The following is a 26,349-nucleotide window of genomic DNA, read 5'->3' as shown; positions in this document are numbered from 1 at the left end:
GAACATCTTGCAAGATACTTTCATTGAATTTTCGCTCTTCTTTTATAAACTTTACACATAAAATAGAAATGTTCAGGTTGTAAGCAACCTTCTGATTCAATATATATTCAATAAATTTAGGCAAGCTAAATATTCATACAAAACATATTTCTAATAAAAAACAAAAAGAATTATAATCACTTATTTTTACATTTTAGTTGAACGAGAAAATAAAAGATAAGTATTGACCCACAATTTTCTAATTAACACATAAAAAAAAACGTAGCTGAAAGATTATCGAGATAATAAGAAAATATATCATAATGATAAACGTCATCAAATGTAGCTCAACTTGGTTTAGTGTATTTTTTTATTCATTACCTCATCATTATTTTATTCATTATCCTTCTACCAGATAATTAATAAAAATACACAAAACTAAATGTTTTTACTGCTTCTGCACTCCGTTGTTTTACTGTCTACCAAAAATGCATAAACCGAATTTTCAAATATAACTATTTTATTCTGTTGATATTGAGCGCATCGTCTAATTGGTTAAGATTATATTTGCAAGATTTTCAAAAATCGATATAAGCTGTGTTTAAAAATTGGTTGGAACTTAAATTACTAAAGTTATAAAAACACTTCATAAACTGTTTGTCAAAGATGGCTTTTTGGATTCGTTAAAAATTTTGCATTCTTTAAAATTTGGGGTCAAATACTAGATATTTAAAAATAATTAAACTATTTTCTGTTAAAAATTATTCTCTGTAGATGAACTAAAGGATATTTCAATTCAATGATTTTGCTTTACTTTTATACCAATAGTTCTATCCTTATGTATTCTATATGTATTTTAAAAGTTTCTAGTATTTCATAATATTACACCATCTTATAACAATACACCATCTTATAAAGTAAGCTGATTTATAATTGAATTGCTAATCTATTATTGAGTATTTTTAAATTTTGCCAACTTCAAAAAAACTTTTTTAATCAAAAAGTGTTTTTTAAACTTGTAAACAGAAATAAAAATAATATTTATGCGCGTTAATTTATCATCGTCTGTTCTATGCTTTGGAATTTGCATTTTTGACAATAATTTTCCTTTATACCTCTACAAGTAAAATATTTTCTTAAGAAATATCTATTTTAAACATTTCTTCATTATTCTGTTTGAAAAAATCAAACCAAGCAACAACTTCATTTTGACCCAAATCTTGCTTGACTAAAGACATTTTGCGATACTCTTGTTCGTTTAGTTCCTTTTTTATATAAGCGGATGAGTTTATTTTACGGCAGATTTCTTCTCGGTCTTGATTACTCAATCTTCTCCGTTTGTATTGTGGCATGTTGAGATGGATTATTTTTTTTTCTTGGTTTTTTTTATTCTCGAGTTCTTGCTTCAGTTTTAGTTCTTGCGATGATGGAAAACTGTATTTTGAGCTCAAAGATTTCTTGACTACTTTATGTTCTTGCAAGCTGCGCGAGAAGTTGCTTAGCGAACGTTTTCTTATAACAGCTCGTTCAACACAACTTAACGTCCTCTGAGTAGATTTTTTAGACTTGAAGAATTTCAAATCTTTTATCGAAGAAGTTTTTTGAACAACCGTAGTGTCCAGTAACTTAGTGTTTGTTTTCTCTGAGTGTATTTCCAAACTTTTGATGGTTTCTTTATCATGCATCCCAACTTCATTGTTATTTTCAGCTGAGAATACTTCACCGTTAGTTCTATTAAAATTATCGATTTTCAATGTTTGTTTTGATGAACTATAAGATTTAGTAGAATCGTTGTGTACTGTACTGACACTAGATTTACGAACCATTTCTATGGATGGAACATATCTAAGAGCATATCGCCGGCTTTTACATAAACCAGAATCGCTATTGCTGTTGGTTACTGATTCACTTGAAGTAACCTCCATCGATGAAACTGCTGCTTAATAAAAAGAAAATCACATTAAAAAGTATCGAGACAAAAGTTTATAAATACACTCAAAGAAATAAACTCTTAGGTACTGGATACTAAGAGAAACGGCTGGGGCAAGAAGACAAACTTAGTTTTATCGCCAAGCCACTTAAAATAAACATTTCAATTATAAAAATACAAAAATAATGTAATTTCGTTAAATTATAAAACATATATTACGCTACAGTAATAAGTCATATATAATGTTACACTGTAATATATACTAAAGTATATAAATAAATACGAAAACACAAAATAAAAGACTTTTAACATCACTTTTCATAACTTATTTTAAATTTTGAAAAAATTTAATAATAGTTAAATAAACAAATAAATTGAATAAAACAAACATGACTATTAGTGCAGCAGGTGAGAATTAAAGTTAACTAAAACTGTGAACAAGTTGGATAAAAGCATGAAATTTTTACGTATTAAATTTGTAAGCAAATATTATTTAGCTTTATTTTCTTCAACGAAGAAAGTATATTTTAAATGTAAATACTATTTATGTAAAAGAGTAAATTAGAATACTTGTAAAATAATAATTTATGATTCCCAAATTTATTTTCGATTGGAAAGGGGTTAAAGTTTTGAAAAAAAAGAGTGAATCGACAGACGCTTTTGAAGCTTTTTTATGAATTATCATAATTTTAATAAACATAGGCTCATAAAAATACTTTTATATGTAATTTTTGTAATTTATACAAATGGTGGACTATATTTATAAACAAAAAAATTTGACTTTATTTTTCTTCCAATAAAATTCCCTCAAGTTAGACATCTAGTTCTTATAATATATTATTAGTCAAATACTATGAGCATGGTTTAAAATGTGAATACTCAAGTATATGATGCTATAGAAGATTTACAAAATAATGAAATATAAACTTTATTAGAAAGTAACACAAGCTTCACCACTACAGTTGATTTAAAACTTAATAAATCTTTGATATTGGATAGAAGTAATACTTTTATCCAATGCTAAAATACTTCAAACAGTTCACTATTAAAGATATAGAAAACCACAGAAAAAAAGTGCTAAAATTAAAAACATGGCGATAACAAAAATCTTTAAAAAGAGGAAAAAGATTTAAAGCTGAACGATATCTTAAAGATATGAAGAGCTTATGGTATTTATACTTCGTATACCTTTACTTATATAATTGTAAAAACAAAATTGTTAGCAAGTATGAAAACTGAAGTTCGTAGTTTAAGTGGCCTAAGTGGTTTAAGTGGAAAACTGAAGTTTGTGGTTTAAAGCAGCCGTGGCGCAATGGTTAGAGTTCTGGACCTAGAGGTTCAGAACCTAGAGGTCCGAGGTTCGACGCCAACTCTAGCCCAGCAAGCTACATTGGTACGGAAGTAGGCGTGAACTTTTTGTTAAATGCTATCCCGCAGTGCTCTGTGATAAGACAGTAAGGACTTTTGGGAGCACCTAAAATAACTACAAAATAAAAAAATAAAAAATAAGTTGTCTAGCTCTGTTAGAAAAACATATTGCTCGTGCCATACAGGAAAAATGTGTGTATTGTAATCACGTTATAGCATTATTATTTGAACTTAGAGATTATTTTTTAAATTTACTTGTGTATGTACCTGAAGAGATTTCATGTTGAAGTAGATCAAGAATTGGACATTCCAAGTCATAAAATAAAAACAATTAAAATTCCTATAATGTTTACAAATTTGAATTTTTTCAAAAAATATGTTCACAAATTTGAATTCAAGCGTGGCATTACGACTACCTTATCAGTAGCATTGCGACAAAAACTAGGCCTTCCCGCAAAATCTTAATCCGGGCTCCTAAAATACTTCTCTAACCCCCCTCCCTCCTCAAAAAAAAAATTATATATGAAAACAAAAGCCTTATTTTTAAATACAACTTTGATTTAATTTAATGGAAACAAGTATGTTACACTATGCAAGTTTAGTAAGTAGAAAACCGAATAAAAATTTTTTTTTTCTTGTTTTTATAGCTGCAAATTTGTCTATAACATCTTTTAAATTTAATCGAACTTCTATTTCTGCTTCAGTAGGTATTGGGTCTCGTGCAGACAAGATGATTTGCCCCATTGTTGTCCTTAAATGTGTTTAAATGTGCTTAAGGATCCTTTTGCAGTTGCCACGCTAATGGGTAATGTCAAATAAAGCATAAAGTGCTGCTATTATATTTCTAAATAAGCAATTTTTATCATAATTTGTTATTGTGGGTAAAATACAAAAAAGCGGAAATTTTTTATCTGTAAGTAGCAGGAAAAGGTGAGGAAAAATTTCTCTTAACTCTTGGCTTATCTACGAAAACATTTACACAATGTTTTGCAGTATTAAGGATATCTTAAACTGGAAGTCCATTTTGTTGCTTTGCGTGAAATAGATTCAACGAAGGTTTGATTAGTTTTTAAATAAGAAATTCAAATAGACACTGTATTTTTATGGTGTGGTCTAATAAACACTTTATATAACTTGAGAATCATACTTTCATCAATGAATGTCTTTTTGCATGCTAAGAATTTGCAAGGACTTTGAAACAATTGTTAGAAAATGTGTGCTCCACTTGGCGTTACATGAAGTAATAACTTCTAAATTACGCCCTTTCATAGAATTTTGTAGGGATTGATTTATTATACCTTTTGATTTTGTTTGCCATTTATTCCGAAATATCTTAATTTTAACATAAGTTAGAGAAGTTGTAAGGTAGAGAATCAAATGCTTTGGCAAAATTGAGATTACATCAATAAATTGGTGAAATACCAAAGAAGATAAAATACTATCAAAAGTATCTATTAGATTAGTCACGCATAATTTATGATAAAGAAAGTCATGTTGATTTGCAGAGAGCATTTTATTATCGTTAATGAGCTTAAAGAATTTATTCTCAACAAGTATTTTGACTATTTTGCAGGCAGCAGCGTTTAGTGAAATAGGTTGATAGTTTTCAGCAAGTAACTTATCTTCCGTTTATTTATGGACCAAAATAAAGTTTAGTAATTTCCAGAGAGGGAGTAGTATTCCAGAATTGAAAAATTTATGAAATATATTAAATGTATCTGTATGTATATGTCTTGAAAAAATTAAACGTTGAAAATAATTATTTAGTCTGTAATAAAGGGACGGATTTATATCTGCTGTCAGTGACTGCAACAATCTTTATATGATAAATGATCATAACGTTCAAATTTTTACATCATCTAGATATGCAACAAAACATATAAATTTATAATATTTTATTATGAATATATTATTCAATAATAGTTATAGTAAAAGAAACGTCATTCTATTATAAAAAATGCTACAACATGTTGTAACGTGACGTTAGTTCTTAATATTTATTGTAAATATGTTTACACGCTTTTTTAATAAGAAACCAAACGAATGAGCTAGTAATAGGAAGTTTCTTAATTTTTTTGAAGTTTCTAAAGTTACTAAAGGTTTCTTAAGAGTTTCTTCTTTAACTACAGATTATCAAAATGTGTGTGTGTGTGGGGGGGGGGGAGGGGGGGGGTTCTAGAGAAATGTGACCAGACGTGACAGGTGAGTGGTTCAAAAATGGCCATTTTTGGCGTTACGTAATTATGCAATGATTCCTTAAGGCTTCTATTTGCACTGTAAAACTTACAAGTAGAATTGTAGTTTTTAGGTTGAATATAATTGCTAACTGAAAAACGTGTTATGTATAGATGATTTATTTTTTCAAAACGTGAGTTAAATATGATGGGTGCCATTTTTGAACATAAGAATAAGAATATGATAAAGGTAAAGTTGAAATACGTAAGCAAATTAAATCTAATAAATAGCAATTTAGTGTGTGAGAAGCAATCTTTCCAGTTATTCTTAAAGCTTTTGTGTACTTATTAGTTTATTTATTTTAGTTACGTTGGCGCCACATTAAACAACGTTTGCATAATTTAGGTAGCAATAAATAAAGAAAAATAAATATATTTTAAACAGGTTTGGTCTAGCAACTGCTTAGCTTTGTAAAATAAACCAATAGTTTTTGAAATTTTACTTTGGAATATATTTATGTGCTCCCTTCATTTAGTTTACATTTGCATAAACATCCTTAATAATGATGAGGTTGATATTTAAACATGCTATGTTTTATATTCAAATGTAAATTTAACTCATGCCTAGTTTATTTTGGTAATCTATATTCATGTAAAGAAAAAAAATACATTAAAAACATTGTTTTAACATTGTTTTAACATTGTATATATGATATATATATATATATATATATATATATATATATATATATATATATATATATATATATATATATATATATATATATATATATATAGTCGGCTTATGCTTCTTGCTATTTTATCTTATTCTATTTTTATTTAATGTTCAGCGGTTCTCAATGATAAGGCCAGGTAGTCTTCTACAAATCTACATCAGGGGCTTCGAAAGAGAAGGTCAAAGTCAGATCAGGTTATCCTGCTACTGGTAACATGTAACCCAGTACAATCTGCTTCATGTCCTGCTTCCTTGTAGGATACGCATTTTTAGGCATAGACTAGGAGAAGCTAACTTCGACTTAAAACACCCCTTGCCTTGGGGCTTTTGGTTGAGTAAAGGCTAGAGATAGTGTCTTATAAAAATACTCATCATAGGCCGATGTTAAATGCATCCGGCTACTTTCTTTTAGAAGGCCTCCTAAGCAAAGACTTAAGGGGTAAACAGATTCTATCTAATGACCCCTCTTAATTTCAAGAGTTCTTTGTTACGGCTTAGAATTTATTAATAGTAATGAGGCAATTGCTTGGGCTATTATACAGTGTACTTTAAGTCAAGTACTTCAACAAACTTAAAAATAAATAAAGTACCAAAAACTATAAAACACAAAAAACTATTGTCATCACCAAGTTCTCTGAACCTATCATTCACCAATATTCGTGGTCTTTAAAGTAACTTTTCTTCTGTTGAGTCTTATCTCTTGAAAAGTTCACCAGATCTACTTGCTCTTTGAATAATTAATTTGAGTTCGGTTGTCTTATCATGTGATTTTAGTGCTGATGATTATCTTCCTTTCATTCGTAAAGACTCCAATAGTCACATGCTTAACCTTGACATTTCCATTCGTAAGAACTCACCCATTTGTTGTGAAACTAGGTTTGAATCCACAGGCTATTCTTTTACGTGCTTTGTTAAGACCACTTTACTCTATCGCTTTTTCTTTGTTGTATATCGCTCTTCTTCGTCTCAAGCTGAACTCCTTGATGTTATTTCTGATCAAATTGACCAAGCCTTCTCTCTTTATACTTTTGCCTTCTTCAATCCCTAACTCAAATAGTCAACTTTCTAACTTGCTTTCTAGACAACCGAATCATTTACCTTCTCTACTCGACTTATGTCTTATTTCTGATCCTTGTCAGTGCTCAGTTTCTCCTCATTCACCCTTAGGTGCTTCTGATCACGGTTTGATTTCTCTAAAACTATTATCTCATTCTTCTTCATCATCTGAATTCCATTTTCATCGTATCTCTTACAACTACCTTAAAGCTGACTGGGACTCTCCTCAATTTTCTTCGTGATGGCCCTTGGGTAGCATCATTTCTTCTTCCTGCTGACAATGTGCTTCTTACATATCTTCGTGGATTTAGGCTGGCAAGGAATCTTTTATTCCCTCTCGACAACTCCAGGTCAAGTCTCACTTTTCTCCATGGTTTTTATCACATTAAGCTGCTGCTGCAATTTCCAACCGAAACTGTTACTTCCATATCTATCAGCAAAACAGTTCTCAAACCAGACGTCTGTTTATTATTGCTAAAAACCATTGTAAAAAGGTTTTGTCTAAAACGAAAGCCCGCTATTCTCAGGTCATGAAATCTCGTATTTCATCACAAAAATTAGGCTCTCGTGACTTCTGTAGAATCTTTAATAGTAACTATAATAAGGAAAATCTGTTATTCCATCTCTCTTATATGGTTCAGACTTTGTCACCTCACCCTAAAGAAAAAGCTGAATTGTTTGCTAAGAACTTTTCATTAATATCAACTCTTGATTCCACTAATTAGATTCTACCTAATTTAGCCGTCAAACAGGTTGATACATTGCTTGAAATTCGTATCACTCAAGCTTCTGTATCTAAAGTGATTTCCTACTTAGACTCTTCTACAGCTTGTGGTCCAGACAACATACCTGTTATAGTCTTGCAGAAGTGTTCTCTGGAGCTGCCGTCTATAATTTCAAAACTATTCAACAAGTGCTTATCAGAGTTTTGTTTTCCAGCCTGCTGGAAAACAAGACTCTGATAAGCTTATCTTTAAAAATTCTGGAGAGCGATCTGATTCTTCTAACTACCGTCCCATTAGTCTTCTTTCTATCATAAGCAAGGTTTTTGAGTCTTTAATTTGCAAATGCTTAATCTCTCATCTTGAATCTAATAACTTACTTTCAGTTCATCAATATGGATCTTCCAGATATTCTCACCTCTAAGGTGGTATTGTTTTTCAGCAAATCATTATCGTAATAATTTAGATCTTCCTAAAAATAATGAACGGTAATGTGATCAATGAGTCATCTACCCTTCATCTTCTATAATGAACTCTTACTTCCAATCTTCCTTAGAAACCATGTATCAAATCCGTTGCAAAATAAGCATCTGTTAAGGTTGCATTGAGCTCGACACTTTCTTACTCCGGATTTTATTCTCTACCTCTATAAATCTCAAATCCGGACTTGTATGGAATACTGTTGCCATATCTGGGGCGGTTCTTCTAATGATGCTCTTTCTCCTTTAGACAAGGTGCAAAAACGCATTGTAAATATAGTTGGAACTGCTCTTGCAGCCGATCTCCAACCATTATCACATCGTCGTAATGTTGCTTCTTTTTCTCTTTTCTACAAATACTATAATGGGGACTCCTCTAAAGAGCTAGCGTCTCTTGTGCCATCAATTAAAATTCATTCTCGTTTTACTCGTTATTTAATTAAGTCTAATTCTTTTTACTGTGACTGTTCCTAAGTGCTCCAAAAACTCTTATTCCTCTAGTTTCCAAAGAACATCAGTTCTTTGGAATTCACTTCCTTCACCTTGCTTTCCTGATTCATATAAATTGCAACCTTTTAAGTTGTCTTTCAATCGTTATCTTGCTCTTCTACCTTCATCTTTTCTCTTCCAGTAACTTCCAACTCTAATAGTGGCTGCTTGCAGCCTTGCTAGAGGCAAAGATGTTAAAAAGCAAAAAAAGTAAAGGAGGGAGGAGGGGTAAATTGAGCCGGGCGCTAAACTTGAAGGGGCGTCGGACAATTTGTTGTCTTTTTTTTAAATAAATAGAATATATATTGATGACTTACAATGCTTAGTTATTGCATTTGAGGTTGAAACTTTAGTATTAGGAATAAAAATGCACATAAAAAAATTTTAATTTTAAGCTCCATTTTTATAATTAATTTTAAACTATTTTTTAAGAAAAAAATAGGATTTACTTGTGGCTGAATTAGACAAAATTAGGTGTATTCCGTAAGCCCATGAACAGTTACCCATGTTAGCTCAATTGCACAGAAGATGCTGCGCTGTGGTTATTATAATGTTAGCTATTTAAATTTTTCTTTGAAGCAGGAAGCAGTCAACTTTGATAGCACTGACAACTTTTGTTACGTGGTACAATTCATTGTTGAGCAACAAGGTTGTTAAAGAATTTGAAGCAAACAAGACATTTGTTTTGATTTCACAATAAATGTGCTACTTTTTCAAGTAGTATTTGGTTGTTAAAGCAAAAAAAAGAGCCATAGCGTCGCATTTTTAAGCAAATAAGCCGCCTTGCCACTACCAGGACCAGGCCAGTTATCAAGTGTTCAAGTTTTTGCATTGGGTTCAAAGTAGACAGAATATCTACTTTAAAGCTAGTAAGCAAAAAACAATTTTTTGCTCAAAATGTTGGTGGAAGTATTGAAATCCAATTCCATGTGTTGGTGAAGCTTGCTTAAATGAGGCTTTTGGCCCACAGTTAAGATAAGTTTTGATGTTGATTAAATAAGTACTTAATGTTAAAAAAGTTGATTGATAAGTATTGAGTTTTAATTTGTGTTATACTTGAAAATTTAAGGTTAAATAATTTGGTTGATGATTTAAAAAGGATTTTTAATGTTTTTAAAAATTTTGTGTTTTTTTTTAGATACTGACGCTCTTGCCTCAGAAGCATGAGATCGGTGGTTTAAGTTGGAATGAGGTTCTCTAAGGTGGTGAGGTGTTAAGACCGTTAGGACTTCTTTGGGCACTTAAAAAAATATTTTTATTTTATATTGTTATTTTTACGGTTGCCAAACAAGCTAATTATTTGTTTACAACGGAGTGTCCCTTGGAAATTCATAAACGAGAGAATAAATACACAAGAATTACTGACTGTTGCAAACACTTTAACGCCAAAACCGTAAGTAAAATACAACTAATTTATTTTCTTTTTATCGAATTATTCTATAAAATAATTAGTGTTTTTTTAAGTAAAACTTAAATATATTATTAAACCGATCTGTATAAATGCAGAAATGTAATATTAAAACATTATACACAAAAAAAAAACAGATTTGAGCATACAATGCCATTAATGAGATAAACAGACGTCAACACATGATCTTCATTTAAAATCATTTTACACCAAACAACTTTGAAACAAAATTTAAAATAAATCAAACCAATAACTATTTTCCAAGATCTAATGAAAGGCTCACATATACACTGCCTCATAAATCAACTAAATATAAAAAATAAAGCATATCATATCGAGGGTTTAAGATATGGAACAGCTTTAAAAATAACCATTTCAATATGGTAAAATCAGTAAATTCATTTTACTTACATATAACAAGAGAAATTTTGAAATCTAATGAAAGCTTTGAATTTTGATAAACCTTTTTGTTAAACTTAATTTCTTAAATGTTTTATTTTTAATATAATTTATATTTATTGGAGTTTGTTCTATTATATTGTATTTTACTCTAAATATATAACGGAGATGCTTATTTTTTCATACTTTAATGGAGTTTTACATAAATTTTGTAACAATTTTATTTTACTGTAGACTTTTTAAAAACCCTAATAGGAGTCTATGAAAAAATTGAGATGACTTCGGTCATCCATATCTGTTTGAGTTCCGGTCTGTTTATACAAATCGTTTTTTTATTTTTATTTTACGAAAACGTTTCCTTGTATTTGAAAACGTTTCCTTGTATCTTTTTATTTTTTAATTGTATGAACAGCGAAATATATGTTGAAAAAAAGAAAAAAATCTTTGTGTATAAACTAACTAGAAATTAGAAAAAATTTCAGTTGTTTCTAAAAAATGGGTCAAAATAAATCTCCTGGTGCTCAAAACCGTGCTAAAACTACTAAGAATGCAGCGAAAGAGGCATAAAATAAGGCTTCTTATTTTATGCTTCTTCTTAAAGACTTTAGAGAATATGGGACTTATAATAAAAAATAAGACAAAAAAATGGCTCTTTTCCGAAGACTCAATTAAGCCCTTCAGTAAGTTAATTGCTTTTTTTTCGTCTTTTTTTTACTTCTACCTTTGGCATTATTATCTTTGTTGTTACTACTAACTTTTTCTTTTAAGGATTCCTATAATAACGACCATGACTTCCAGTCAGTGTATGAAAACCAATAAGCTCTCCTAATTTTTTAGAACACCTGCTGCACTCATTATGTGTGATTTGAAGGACCGTATATCAATGGGGGTCTCAAACAACTCACCTGAAGTTGAGCTAAATGAATTTCAAAAAGACTCATCAGAAGGAGGAACTTTATCCAACAGGGGAAAATATGATGTTTAACCTGACTCCTTTTTGTCGCTAGTTGTTTTGAGTCAAAAAGATCGAGATGTAATTATTTTAAAGTTTCACATTTTTTGAAGCATCGATATTATCTCGATATTTTAAATGATAAAACACTTTGATAGGAAAAACAATTTTTTCTTTCAAAGTGTTTTATCAATATTTGCCTAATAAGCAAAAAGTAGAAAGATTTTTTGGTTTGGGGCTTGACCACCAAGGCTCTCTTCTGTTTCGTTTTCCCTCTTTTGGGCATGAAAGCAGTATTCAAAAGCGGAGAATCGTCTCATTTTTGTTAAAACGGAGGAAACGGAGGAAAAGTTCTAGAAAGAGGCTAACAGTTTTCTTACCAGCTCTACTGGTATAGATTCAGAGCTCCAGAAGTGAATAAATTCTGAGACAGCTAAATAGAGGACAATACTTTGTGGAATTTTGAATGTGACTTTTTTTTTGGCTTCTAGGAATTAAGCATTTCTAAGTATCTTATCAAAAAGTTCCCTCAATATCAATTTTGTTTATTTATATAATTGTTGTATTAGTTTAACTATAACTATTACATACAATTATGTTTGCAAGTGAAACAACACGAAAGAAAATTGAAAATTTCTTGGAAATATGAAGCTTATTGGTTGCTACAACCCCATCATTACATTCCATTTGGAAGATGTACAACGCCATCAACAAAAAGGCTACATAATAAGTGCTCATTACCTCTCTTCATTCTCTCAAAATTGGTTCACCAGAGAATGTGGTGGTGTCATTCAAAGTGCAGCTGTCTAAGAAATCCAGGAAGGTATCTACTACACCATTATAGCCGATGATACCTTTGATACATCTCAGACTGAACAGATAACCTTTGTTATTCGTTTTCTCCTCTTTGAAAGAGAACCTAATTAATGGCAAATCAGAAAAGAAAGAAAGCATAAAGGAGTCAATAAAGCGAAACTTATCACTGATTTGGTTGCAAGGCTTGGTTTGGCTATTCAAAACTGTCGCAGTCAGGAATACGATAATGGATGCAATATGTCAGTTGCTATTAGGGATCTCAAACCTTAATAAGACAAAAATATTTGGAAGTTCTTTATGTTCCATGTAGCACTCACTGCCTAAATTTGGCTAGCGTGCAACCATTTGAATCAAATATTGAGATAAAAGTATTAATTAAAAATGTCAAATCTTTGTACGTACTTTTTAGTGCAAGTCATGCCCGATAGAAGACCCTCACTGAAGCAACAGGAATTTTACTGCATTGAATTTTTATAACAAAATGGAGCTTTTATACTGACGCAATCAAACTACTTGTCAAGAGGTCAAGAGAAATGTTGGCAGCTCTCAAAAATTCCATTGAAAACCTGGATCTGACCAGTGAGCAGCTCAGCCAAGCAAGAGCTTTAAAAAAATAGTAATTATCTTTTGAATTTGCATTACTAATTATGGTTTGGTAAAAAACTCTTTTGCTGTTAACGAGGTTAGTCGTTTTCTACAATCTGAAGCTACTGCTATTGATGACAACTACGTTTGATTGGACAGCTGCTGGAAAATCTTGAACGGGTTAGGGGTTCTTGGCTGTAAATTTTCCAGGAGGGTAGAGCTGAACCACTAGGATTCAAAACGGATTTTTTACTGAAAGAAAGTGTAAACTAAAGCGCTTCACAATGAGTCATCAGGCTTAGCTTATTTTCACGACAACCAAACGTTGTCGACCAACCAAACGCACATTTGCATCATGCTCCAAATTTTCAACACTATTTCTGGGTCAGCTGTTGAGGGTGAACGATTGTTTTGTAAACTGAAGGTTGTAAAAACTCTCTCTTTTTGACCATGGTCCAGAATCGCGTTCCTGATCTTTTGATTATTTCGATTGAAGGAGATTTGGCTAAAAAGGTGTAATACAACAATTTCATCAATATTTGGGCGGCCAGAAAAGCTCAAAAATTCATTTTTAGGTGCCTTATTTACATTTCTTGAAAATTTTGTTGATTGACTTTTCGTTTATTGGTTTTAAAACTAATATTTTGATTCATGTGTCACTTTTGAATAATGAACCGTTTCTCAATCTAGAGAATTAATAGTAACGCAGAAATACAATGTGCTGGATCAGAAATTGATACTTGCTGCGTTCACAAAAATTTAAATTTTGTAGTTTCTTTGCAAGTAGTAGAGGCGCCGTTCTCCATCTTCGACCCGGGCGCTATTGGCGCTCTCAAAGGCCCTGCTCTGCATTCTTTATATAGATAAAAATAGAAAATTAATATATAAATATATAATAATAAAAAAGATTTATATATATCTGTAAAACAAACTTTACCCTAAACATGTAATATAAAGACGATTAAAAGAGTAGACATTAACTTAACTCTGAAAAAGGTGAACTTAACGTCAATTTTCCACACAACCAAAAGAATTATGGAAGTCGCAGAAATAGCTTATAACTTGCTCTATATGTGTTTGTAACTTTAACTAGTTTTTTATGTAGGCAAGTCTGAAAAATAATATATTTCAATGGTACTAGTTGCGTTAGTTCGATAACGCTGCAGCCAGGTAAGCTTCTTGCGCATGCCCGCGAATTTATAGTATTTAAACTAATGTGGCATGCGCTTAACTCACTTCCAATATAAATAAAAAAAAATCTTTTTTTGTATCATGAGGGATTTTTACAAACAGTTATATTAATTTTGGACTTTTGATTATTAATATCTTTATACTTTATTACTCTTATTATTTTTTAAATAAAATTAAAAAAAAAAAAGTTTACCATTGGATCTTCTCCTCAATATGCGATCTGCGTCAATCAATTTTCTGCATTCCTGTTTTGGCAATTTCATGCTTGATTTGGCGTAGGAATAATAAAAAGAATAGTTGTTCCCTATGACAGATATTGGTAGAGCAACCATGAGTATGCCAAATGCTGCGCATATTGCACCAATTAGTTTTCCAACGACTGTTGTAGGGGATATATCACCGTAACCAACAGTACTAAGGGTTATTATTGCCCACCAAAATGAGCGAGGTATACTTTTGAAATTTGAGTTAACTGTATCCTGAATGTATACATAAAATTTTTTTATTAAAAATGCTAACGAAAAAATATACACAAATTATTAAATTAAAAAAAAAATTCACAAATCTTTTAAAATAGTTTGTAATAGACTATAACCTTTATTTTAATTGATGTTTCCGTTAAAATTACTTTATTTCTATGTCGTAAATATCATATCAAAAAAAATTTTAATTAAATATTGAAATAAATTGATTGATAAATAAATGACCTAGCGCAAAATCAGCGAAACAACAAATATGTTGAACTGAGATAATTAAATGCAAAATTTGAAAGTTTTCATTAAAAAGGCATTTTAAAATTTCATTTTCAAAAAGTCAAGCACGAAAAGTCGTTAAAGTTTTGTTTATTCATAATAATAAAACTAAAAATCTTTATTTTATTTTTAATTATTTCATATCAATATAAATATCAATATAAATATTTTGTATACAAAGAATAGTATACATTAGTAATGTTATCTAAGAATAAATTAAGTTGAAATTACGGAATCACGCACGTTAATTTCTCAAAAAATATAGGTTTTAGCAATATACCTTTTTTTTAATTATATTTTATATATAAACAAAGGTTTCCAGAGAGCTACAGAGTTGCACTACAAATCATTGAGTCGCAGCAATCATTTAAACGCAATTCATGTATGGTCACGCAAGAACGTCACGCATGAAGTTGCTAATTTGTTCAGTTCATGTAGTTAGTTTTATGAAAATAAATTGCTTATGAGTATTTCAAGTGAAGTACTTTATCTATACACCTCATATTTAATATACATTTAATGAGAAATAACAGTTATCATATATTTGTAGCTGAAGTATAGCTTTTAGAAAATTATTTTATATATTTTTCAAACTATTGCGACATTAACGCAATAAAATATATAAAAATTTGTAACATGTAAATAAAATATATAAATATATTTAACATTCAGTTAGCCTAAAACTTAATAAAAATATTTTTGTTATAATTTCTGCTAAAAGCAACAATTATAACAAAAATATTTTTTAGGATAAGATAATCATAATACTATGTATATTTCTTCAAGTCCCAGCTTCTAATTGTTTAAGCAAAACAAATGTTCACCTGCAGAAATGAAAATGCCCCAAAAACAACTACGCCAAACAAAATAGAATTAAATTGCAGCCCAGTGCACTTAAAATTTTTAATATTTGTTAATATATTGTTGTGTACAAGGAAATCCTTCATAAATCTTTTTTTTATTACAATTTCTTTTTTTTCACAATTTTGTCTTAAAGCTGGTTTGTCGCTTAGCGATCCAAATAGTGATTGGCGTAAATATACATTCGATGAATGTTATAAAAAGTTAGACGTAAATTAGTTTTTATACATTCACTGTCTGATTTTAGTCAAGGAATATGTTACATAGGAAATATTTGGAAAAAAAATTTATGATCTCAAAACTGCATGATAACATCTGTTATAATAATCCCATGCATGTTAATACCAAGAGGCGTAGAAAGAATTTTTTGGTGTTCTAGCTTGGTAACTTGCAGACATATGAGCAAACTCCAAACATTTATATGTTTATGCTCATGTCAAATAATAAGGGTTTGCAAAATATTGCGATGATTGGAGGCTGGGAACAAAAAAGCCCCAAAGTTCCCCCCCCCTACCCCAAACGTGAGAGCAACAACTTGATGAAGTATTTTTTGTACTATTCTTAACTAGACTTATATTCATCGATAAATTTTAAGTTTCATTGTATTATCTATTAGCGTTTAAAAATCATTACCATATAAAATTTTTAATTAACAAATTGCTTGCCTAAACCAAAACCCTCAGTTAATTTAGTAACACTCTTCGCATGTCCTACTAATTTTTTTAGTCGGCGTAGGAGCCCTCATTGCACATTTTACCTATTTGTTAGTCTATATATATATATATATATATATATATATATATATATATATATATATATATATATATATATATATATATATATATATATATATATATATATATATATAAATATATATAAATATATATATATATATTTATATTTATATATATATATATATATGTATTTATATGTATATGTATATATACACACATATATATACATGTATATATATACATATAATATAATCTATTAAGTAATGGTAAAGAAAAAACCAAGCTTAAAATTACTTTTTCTGCGTAGTATGCCAGCGTTGCAAATACCACCATTGGAATAAACAAAACCAGCACTAATAGCATAAGCTGTTCCATACTTGCTTTTAAAGTTTCAGCAAAAACCAACATACTTCTTAAGTTTCTAAAGAAGCGGAGAAGTCGAAATATACGCAATAAACGTAACGATTTTAAAAAACCTATACCACTACTCTCCATCCAAAAATCAAAATATAAAGGTAGCAGAGAAAAAATATCTATCCAAGTCAAAAAATCTTTGAGATGTTCTATAATTGAAGGGCAGCATAAAAACCGCAAAACAATGTCAAATGTGAAGATTACGCAGTAACCCTTTTCAAAGTTGTTAAACATTGTTTTGTTTTTGTTAAACGTTTCGTCGGTTTCTAAGCAAAATGTTGCAATGGATAACAACACAATAAATATGTGAATTGAAGCAATAGCCTAAGTAAAGACAAAAACAGTACAAAAATAATACAACAGAAAAAAGTATTTTTAAACTATATCAAACAATTTTATTACTTGTATCGAAAGCGGATTTGTATTAAAATGATTAAATTGAATAAAGTCCTCAAAAGTTTAGTTTATTATTACTATTTTTATTACTAGTATATTATAATTATTATTATCAAAAATCAATACAAAAAATTTATTCAAATTTGATAAAAAAGTGCTTAACCAGGACCATCTATGAGGACAAAGATGAAGATGCAGACGAAGCAATTGTGTTTGAAAATAGTTATTTTTTATGCTGTTTTTAAAAACATTGACATAAATAGAGCGCATTCAATTGGGTGAAAACACTAAATTAAAAAAGTTATTTCACTCTTCACAATTTCTTATTAGTTGACGTGCAAGTTTTTGATTACATGTGACGAAGTAGTTTGAGTTTATGCATGATTTAAATTTGCGCGATGAGGTCTTCTCTTTTGTGGCGTTCTCTAATTGTTGTTAGGCATAGCTATAAGAGCTGATCTTTATAGGAAAAGTGTTTAAGCGTTGAAAATATTTTTGTTCCTTTATGTTGGACGTGCTCGAGGATGGTGATGTCGATCAGGCTTGTACCGCAAACTTAAGGTGTGGGCGACTCGAGTAATACAAAATTTCTTTTTTTGAAGTCTACTGTTTAAGGCAAATCAATTTAAACGCTTTAATACATTTTCATTACAAACAATGTAATTTATACATTTGCTGACATAAAACTTCAATATAATGGCAATTATAAGTAACAAAAAGTCCATTTCTAGTTGCTTCCTTGATATCACAACTAAAATTAAAAACATCATTGCGTTTTATATATTGGTTTGCATAATTGTGTAATTAAATAATTAATGTTTATGACAGCTCTACTTGCAATCAGACTGTTACGACTGAAGACGTTTCGAGTGGACTACGAGCAAAGGCGTAGAAAGAATTTTTTGGTGTTCAAGATAGGTAACTTCCAGACATGGAGCAAAGTCCAAACATTTATATGTTTATACTTATGTCAAATAATGAGGGTTTGCAAAAAATTGCGATGGTTGGAGGCTGGGAACAAAAAAGACCCAAAATTTTCGCCCCCCCCTACCCCAAACGAGAGCAACAAGTTGGTGAAGTATTTTTTGTACTATTCTTAAGTAGACTTATATTCATCGAATTTTAGATTTCAATTTAAAATATTTTAGCGTTCAAAAATTATGACCATATAAAGTTTAAACCCCCCTCAATTTGAGGGGGTTGCAAATTTTATATGGTAATGATTTTTAAACGCTAATAGATAATACTATGAAACTTAAAATTTATCAATGAATATAAGTCTAGATAAGAATAGTACAAAAAATACTTCATCAAGTTGTTGCTCTCACGTTTGGGGTAGGGGGGGGGGGGATTTTGGGGCCCAGCCTCCAATCATCGCAATTTTTTGCAAACCCCTATTATTTGACATAAGTGTAAACATATAAATGTTTGGAGTTTGCTCCATGTCTAGCACTTACCTATCTCGAACACCAAAAAATTCTTTCTACGCCTCTGACTACGAGTGCCGTCAACGTTAGCCATTGAGTGCTCATGCGTTGACTTATTGTATGCTCGGCCAACATGCATTACTTTGCATTTCTCATTTGTGACCCTTCCACCTCCTTGTTGATATCAGCTTGGAGATATACACACACAGATATATATATATATATATATATATATATATATATATATATATATATATATATATATATATATATATATATATATATATATATATATATATATATATATATATATATATATATGTATATATATATATATATATATATATATATATATATATATATATATATATATATATATATATATATATATATATATATATATATATATATATATATATATATATATATATACTATTTTAGTTATCAAAAAGTAATAGAAACAGATGATGTAAAAATTTATCCGTGTTTATACACATACCTTTGTCAAAAAGTTTTTTTGTGGAACTTCTAAAAACTTCCAAATTGTATTGAATATGCTTTTTAAAAAACCTTGGTGACAAAAATTTCCTCCTTTACTGCTAAACTTTACTTTTTCGGTTACATTTTTGTTACCTTCGTTAATAAATTTTAAATTTTCGCTCACGTCACGGTATTGACTGTATGTTGCCCAGCAACATGGTTGCATATTTAACTCATCGATTCCCCAAAAAGCAAGTTCCTAGTAAAGAATAGTTTTACGCATATAAAATGTTAACAACAAAAAATGATAATAATTATACAAAATAACAATACAGAACGAAATAGCAATTAGTTATAAATATTTTTATTTTATACCGATACTTTTTATTATAACTGAGAACGCGATTACAATTAAGTATATTTTAAAGAGTCTTCATTTTTTTTATTTTTTAATCAAATACTTTGTACATTGATTTTTTTTAAATCATATTATTTCCGTGCTGTCCTGAATTTATCCGACAATTTTTTAAGAAGTTTTCGTTTAACTCTCTTGCTTTATTTCCGAAAAAAAATAAATAAATAAATTCTCAACATTTTTTATTAGATGAATCATTTTCTTATTTACTATTTAAAATCGATGGGCAATTCCTTGATCCATAGTTTTGGTGATTGAGGTTGTAATTGCTAATAAAAGCCAAGTTTATTGGCATTAAAATTATTTTTAAGTGGGTATTGAGGGAGAATTGTAGGCAATGTGGTTTTGAGCCATAGAGCGATCATTTGCTTTTTAACCGACTATGCTTCTCCAGAATTGGCTTTGAAAGATATACCATATCTCCCAGTGAGCACAGTACGTTTTTAAAACGTTTTTTAGATGTTTTTATTAGGTTTAAACCTAACAAAAACGTGAAAAGAACGTTTAAAAAACGTACCGTGTTCACTGGGTCTACAAAAAAAGTTTATAATTGCTTAAACGTAAATTGTATGTATATTTGAGTGTAACTTCGACGTCTTTGCAAGTTTACAGAATTTCCAATTCAGGAAAATACTTATTTTACTTTCTTAAAACAATAAAAGAAAAAAGCTTTAAAAATATCATATATTGTAAAGTCGTTAAAAGTTGGATAAAATAAAATAAGAAATTAAGTTATTTTTTTCTTAAATTTGTCTAGCCATCCATCCGAACCTTGAAAATTTTTGAAGCCTAACTTTTTCACAAAATATAAAGCTTTTTCTTTTACCAGCAAAACACTAATTTAGAAATTATCAGCTCTCATTCATTCGAACCGTTTAAGTACAGTTTTGTTGAGTTTACGTATTAATAACTATATTTTTATTTACCACGTATATTTTGAACTTTATATTTATGATTTAAATTTGTATATCTTTACTGCCAATCAGTGATTGGTAACTTGTAATTACTTTGTAGTTGTAAAATAAAACATGTATAAAAAAAAAAAAAAAAATACGTATTATTACGTATTATTACGTATTATTACGTATTATTACGTTTTATTACGTATTATTACGTATTATTACGTATTATTACGTATTATTACATATTATTACGTGTTATTACGTATAAACTATAATATGTATCAACTTCCACCCGTTTAGCCAAACTTCCTTGACAAAAGCGTCAATGACTTTATATTTATTCTTTTTCACGGTTGAACAAGTCTTTGGTGGAATATCAAAGATTTTCAAAACCTTTTTCTTTGCTTTTCTTTTCTCAAATTCCAGTAGAGCTTTGTATTTCCGCTTTAAACTGCTTTTAATTATGCAGTCTTTTTTACACGCCATGATTTTTTTTAAACAGAAGAATTTTTTTTAAAAGAAATTAATTTTCACTAATCGTTTTTCAAAAACTCAAAAAATTCGGTGTGAAACTTTTTTTTTTTGAAGTTTAGCAACATTAATTAGTTTAAACATTCGAAGTTTAACGAGCATTTTACCCTTCGGAAATTAGAAAAGTTTGGTTTACAGAGAATCGAATAGAATCCTACTGACGCGTCAGTAGGATTCAATTTTAATAGCTTTTTCAAACCCGTCATGACGGGTCTGAAAAATCCACTCGAATATTGTGGTTCGAATTATAAAAAGTTAAGTATAAGAGTTTCTTAAGGGTATTTCACAATATTTTTATTTAACTTTTTTTACTTAGCATTTGATGAGCAAAGCAATTGTACCGTTAAAACATTTCAATTTTAAACAAAACTATAAAAATGAATAATATTTTGCAATAATTAATAAACTAATAAACAAGTTACAGACTCAATTGAATGTGAGATGTGAAGCGTATTTGTCAATTATTTAAACGTATGGTTGTCTTCCAACATTATAAATTATACAAAGATCGTAGCGTTTATAATGTTAAAAATTATACAGATTAGTTCAACTTTTAAACCTTTTATTAATAATAATTTGTATTTCCGAGTAGCTTTAAAAAGGTGCGGGATTATCGGTTATCCGTGATAAAAAAAGTTCGGTAATTTTGCAATTCCTTTTAAGTACGATTCTTTTTGTGAACTAAAAGATCAATCAAGACAACATCGTTTTTATTTTGCCCATGTTGTGAATACCAGAATCAGTGCAGTCTATACGCTATAAGTTTAACAAGTGTGTATGGTAGTGGGGATAAGTGTGTATGGTAGTGGGGACCAACTTGAATTTCTTTTAAATTGTTATTTTACTTTTAATAGCAAAAACTCTAAACCAAACTATTTAAATAAATTTTACAGTTAAAAAATAAAAATAAAAAACCTACATTTTTTTTTCTATAAAATAAGTGATACCTACTTGATTTTTATGTTCTTTAATATTGCGTCTACGCATATTTATGACAACTATTATTAAGTAGTTACCTGTATTTATTATCAACCATTTACCTGTATTAACATTGATAAAATCATAGCTAATTGCAATTAAAATTAATTCTTTACTATTTTGCGTAATCCTTTGTTCTTTATGTTCTGCTATGTATTCTGTCAAGGATTAATGCAGAATGTTTTCTTTGTCATTTGTAAAATGATACAAACACCTGACTATGCACAGTTCGAATAATAGTCTTTTTGAACAAGTCTGTGGTGACTTTTCCATTATTTCCCATTAAAGACAAATTTGTTCAAACTAAATGTCTTAAACACCCATTTGCATACTACTTTTGTTTAAAATTTTTCTTATTTAGGTTTTATGAAATTTGTGTTCTCTCTTGCACTAACAAAAAATATGAGCTTAAAAAATAAAAGAGTTACAACTTGACTTCTCACTTTAAACTGGTTGTTAACAATATCTGTTTGTCAAATTTGTCCGTCACAATAGGAATTCCAGAATTCGTCTTCAGTCTAAGTGTTTTCACTTAAGAAAAACTTTTTTGAAAAACTTTTAAGGTTTGCCTTAGCATTACGCTTTTCATCTATTCTAAGAAACAGCCCATGTTTTATAATTTTTCCTAATATGGGTAACATAGAAACTAAAAAATCACTTGCAAAATCAATTATAACACTAAATTTGCAATTTTGACTATTTTTACGTGTTTTTAGAAGTAAATAGAACGCTCGAAGTCAACAATAGTTTATAAATTACACTTGTATATTTAACTCGTTTATTTAATGTTTGTTTGCAAACCAACTCGTTATTAAAATGGCGGTGTTTCTATTTAAAAAAATTTTTTATATAAATTTACTGTTGCAGAAAATAGAATATTTAATTAAATTACAATGATATTACAACACGATTGCAATTTTAAAATTTTATGAAAATAAAAGTTATTAAAAATTTTTAAAACTGGAAGTTCCGAAGCTAAATTAAATTCTAAGCGTCTAATTTGTAGTATTTGAATTTGAAAAACTGATGAAAGATGTTTTGAGGCAATATGATTAGATGACAAAAATTGCGGCAAAATGGGTGTTCTTTGTTTTTAGGGGTCGTTAATAAAGTACGTAAGCCAAAAATTTTGAAATTTGACACCCCCTCCTCCCTGTTGCCATGCGTACTTTTAAGACTCTACCCCCTTTAAAAATGACGCACGTTTTTCAAATACCCCCTCCTCTAACTTTTTTTTTTTCAATAAAAGTTTATTGAAAAAAAAAAAGGTGTAGGTACCTTAGATACTTTATACGACCCCAAAGCCTTTTGACACGTTTTTTTAGGGGGCCTCCTTCCCATTAGCCACGGCACTGCTAAAACCTGTTTTTTGTCGACTCAAAAATAGGTTGCCTGAAATACTCAGGGCCAGTATATAAGGGGTGCCAGCAGGATTTTTGATGTTTCAGATAGAACACTTTTACACATTTTGCAAACTCCAGACTAAAGTATTTAAATTTAGTTTTAAATGGTAAAAATGAAAATTTTACTACAATAGTGCCCTCACGTTTTGGCAGGGATGGGGAGCAAGAAATTTAGGCCTTTTTTGTTCCAAGGCTTCCTCTATCAGAATTTTTTACAAGGCCTGCTCATTTGGCATAGGTATAATGATACTTATGTTTGCATAATGTGTGAAAGTGTCCTATCTGGAACATAAAAAAATTCTGCGGGCGCCTAGGAATGTGTGTGCATAGAGGGAAACTATACCCTCTACTCCCTATACCATACATCTTTTTGTGGTGGCAAACAAGGATCTTTGGTGAGAATTTTAACTTTTCTATTGATTAGCTGGTTAAGCGTGATAAATTAAAAAATTGAAGTACGTACTTTTAAATTGAACCCTTCCCCCTTTCCCCCATACGCTTTTCTACGTTTTTTGAAGACCTCCTCCTTCCCCCTATGAGCTTACGTACTTTATGGACGACCCCTTACCCAAAACATTGGTTTAAGTGAAAAATTGAAAACCTAATGTTAAAGTTTTTTTTGCATTTAATTATATTTAAACCTAAAATTCGCATGACCTAAGCATTTACAATAAAAAATGAAAAAATAAATTACATTAAGGTACAGTTCATTGCACATAAAAAGGATATATATATACAATATAATGCGCGTAAAGAAGTTATATATACAATATATAACTTCTTTTGTTGGCTTGCTTGGTTGTTTTTTTGTTTGTTTGCTTGTTTATTTGTTTCTGTGTTAGAGCGTGTTTGAGTGTGCGTGTGCATGTGTGAGTACGTATAACTTCACTTCTTAGTGAATGTATGTACAACATTATCTCAAAATAAATAATTCGATACATATAAAATAACTGCGTTAACAGTTGATATAACAAAAGAAAAGGAAAACAAAGAAAATATACATATGATTTCAAAGCTAAGCCGCTTTAAAATATAAAAAGTAAAGTATAAAAAGAAAACCTCTTCAAACAGCGGACCACATACATCATTTGGACAATGAAGTTTGCCTGTACGACAATAGTTTAAAATATTTTCAAAGCAACCAGCATGTCTGTCGAAAAAAAATTCATTGGGTTGCATGTTATAATCACTCATTGCTGTTGCTGTCTCGGCGATCCAAAACAATCTCGTATCTGGAAAATTTTGAATGGTACTAATGTAGCATTCATGCCTTGATCCTCCGACATTTATAATGACTCGATCTTTATTTAGAGATTTATTTTTTTCATATTCTTTTCTCCCATCACGTGAAGACATTTTTGGGAATATATCCAATTTCTAGATTGGAACGGGCAGTCACTTTGCAGCTTTTTTGTCAGTAATTGTAAAGCTGCTGGTCAACATTTTGAACACCACTTTGTAGATTCAGATATAAATTTACACAACCTATAAGTATACTTTTTCATTAAGAAACTATAAAAAAGTATTAAACAGTAAGGTTTACTCTTTTAGTAAATTAAGTTTATTTTACTCGTTTATCCAGTAATAACAATAATTGTTTGTGCTAGGTTAAATTATATTTGTTTATTCTTTTCTTTATTTTAAATTATTTTTATGCTTTATCAATATTACTTAAAATATTGTTAAAAGATAACAGCTTTTGTAACATTAATAATATATCACTTATTATATCATTAACAAATAATATCTTACTAATAATTATACATTAAGTATATCTATCAGTTATTGCGTATTGCAATATAAACGCGTTGCAATATTATTACGTTTTACGGTATTAACCAATATTTTTAAGAAAAAAAAAGCGTTAGTTTTAAACACTTTCGCATTAGACAAGTCTTAAAATATACGTCTTTTATACGTTTTTTAACGTATTAAAAGTCTTTTGAACGTTGTTTTTCTCGCCGATGTTGCTTTCTTCGCGGAAACGAGCTGACCCTAGGACCATTTATTCTGATGCCAGCGCTCTAGCAACAACATCCCGGAATCATTGACAATTTTAAACTTTAAAATTTTTTTTTAGTGTGGTTAATTGTAAAATGCATTTATGTTTTTAACAATTATGAATCTTTCCTAAAAGATCAATTATTTTAAAACTGAGATCGAATTTTTAGGTCTTTATTAAGATTTATCTTATTTTGGATTTAAATTTGGTTTATTTTTGTTCATTATCTTTATTTTATTTTATTATCTTTATTTAATGTTGATGAAATTTTTTTTCTATTTATTTTCTTCATAATTTAGCAAAAAAATGACAAAGATTTTAATAAATGGATTTTTTTCCTTGTATTTTTTATTGCAATTCTTATAGAAATTTTATCAAATACGATCATTTAAGCCGAACTTTTTTTGAGCTTCTCTCTTACATTGCTAATTAAATAATAAATTTGAGATTTTGTTATTTAGTTAGAAATACATATGTATATATAGGTTTTTGGGAGGCCTCCGACCCATTAGACACGACACTAATATATATATATATATATATATTAGTGTACATTAAACCTATAATTAGCCCGTCCCTAATTATAGGTTTAATGTAGCCTAGCCACGGCTCTGATATATATATATATATATATACATATATATATATATATATATATATATATATATATATATATATATATATATATATATATATATATATATATATAAACATATATATATATACATGTTTATACATATATATATATATATATATATATATATATATTT

The 26,349-nt window shown here is 29.4% G+C and overlaps 1 protein-coding gene across 1 annotated transcript; it reads right to left on the bottom strand.

The window, feature by feature from the left end:
* Positions 1–71: 71 nt before the first annotated feature.
* LOC100198109 (potassium voltage-gated channel subfamily C member 1) lies at positions 72–25,093 on the bottom strand. The gene is made up of 5 exons (XM_065801302.1): positions 24,637–25,093; positions 19,368–19,607; positions 16,926–17,369; positions 14,478–14,763; positions 72–1,915 (listed from the first exon to the last, which is right to left on the bottom strand). The coding sequence occupies exons 1-5, from the start codon at positions 24,931–24,933 to the stop codon at positions 1,116–1,118; spliced, it is 2,067 nt and encodes a 688-aa protein (XP_065657374.1). The 5' UTR covers positions 24,934–25,093; the 3' UTR covers positions 72–1,115.
* Positions 25,094–26,349: the final 1,256 nt, after the last annotated feature.

Source organism: Hydra vulgaris, chromosome 07 (assembly GCF_038396675.1).
Source record: "Hydra vulgaris chromosome 07, alternate assembly HydraT2T_AEP".
Lineage (NCBI taxonomy): Eukaryota > Metazoa > Cnidaria > Hydrozoa > Anthoathecata > Hydridae > Hydra > Hydra vulgaris.
Note: the sequence above shows the minus strand (reverse complement) of the source record. Positions and strands in the feature narration are given on the sequence as shown.

Excerpts from the sequence above, each read along its gene's own strand:
- LOC100198109 (XM_065801302.1), bottom strand. The coding sequence starts at position 24,933 with ATGTCTTCACGTGATGGGAGAAAAGAATATGAAAAAAATAAATCTCTA. Across the intron at positions 19,608-24,636 it reads GTGGTCCGCTGTTTGAAGAG|GAACTTGCTTTTTGGGGAAT; the intron begins GTTTTCTTTTTA and ends ATTCTTTACTAG. Across the intron at positions 14,764-16,925 it reads TGGCATACTACGCAGAAAAA|GATACAGTTAACTCAAATTT; the intron begins GTAATTTTAAGC and ends GTATACATTCAG.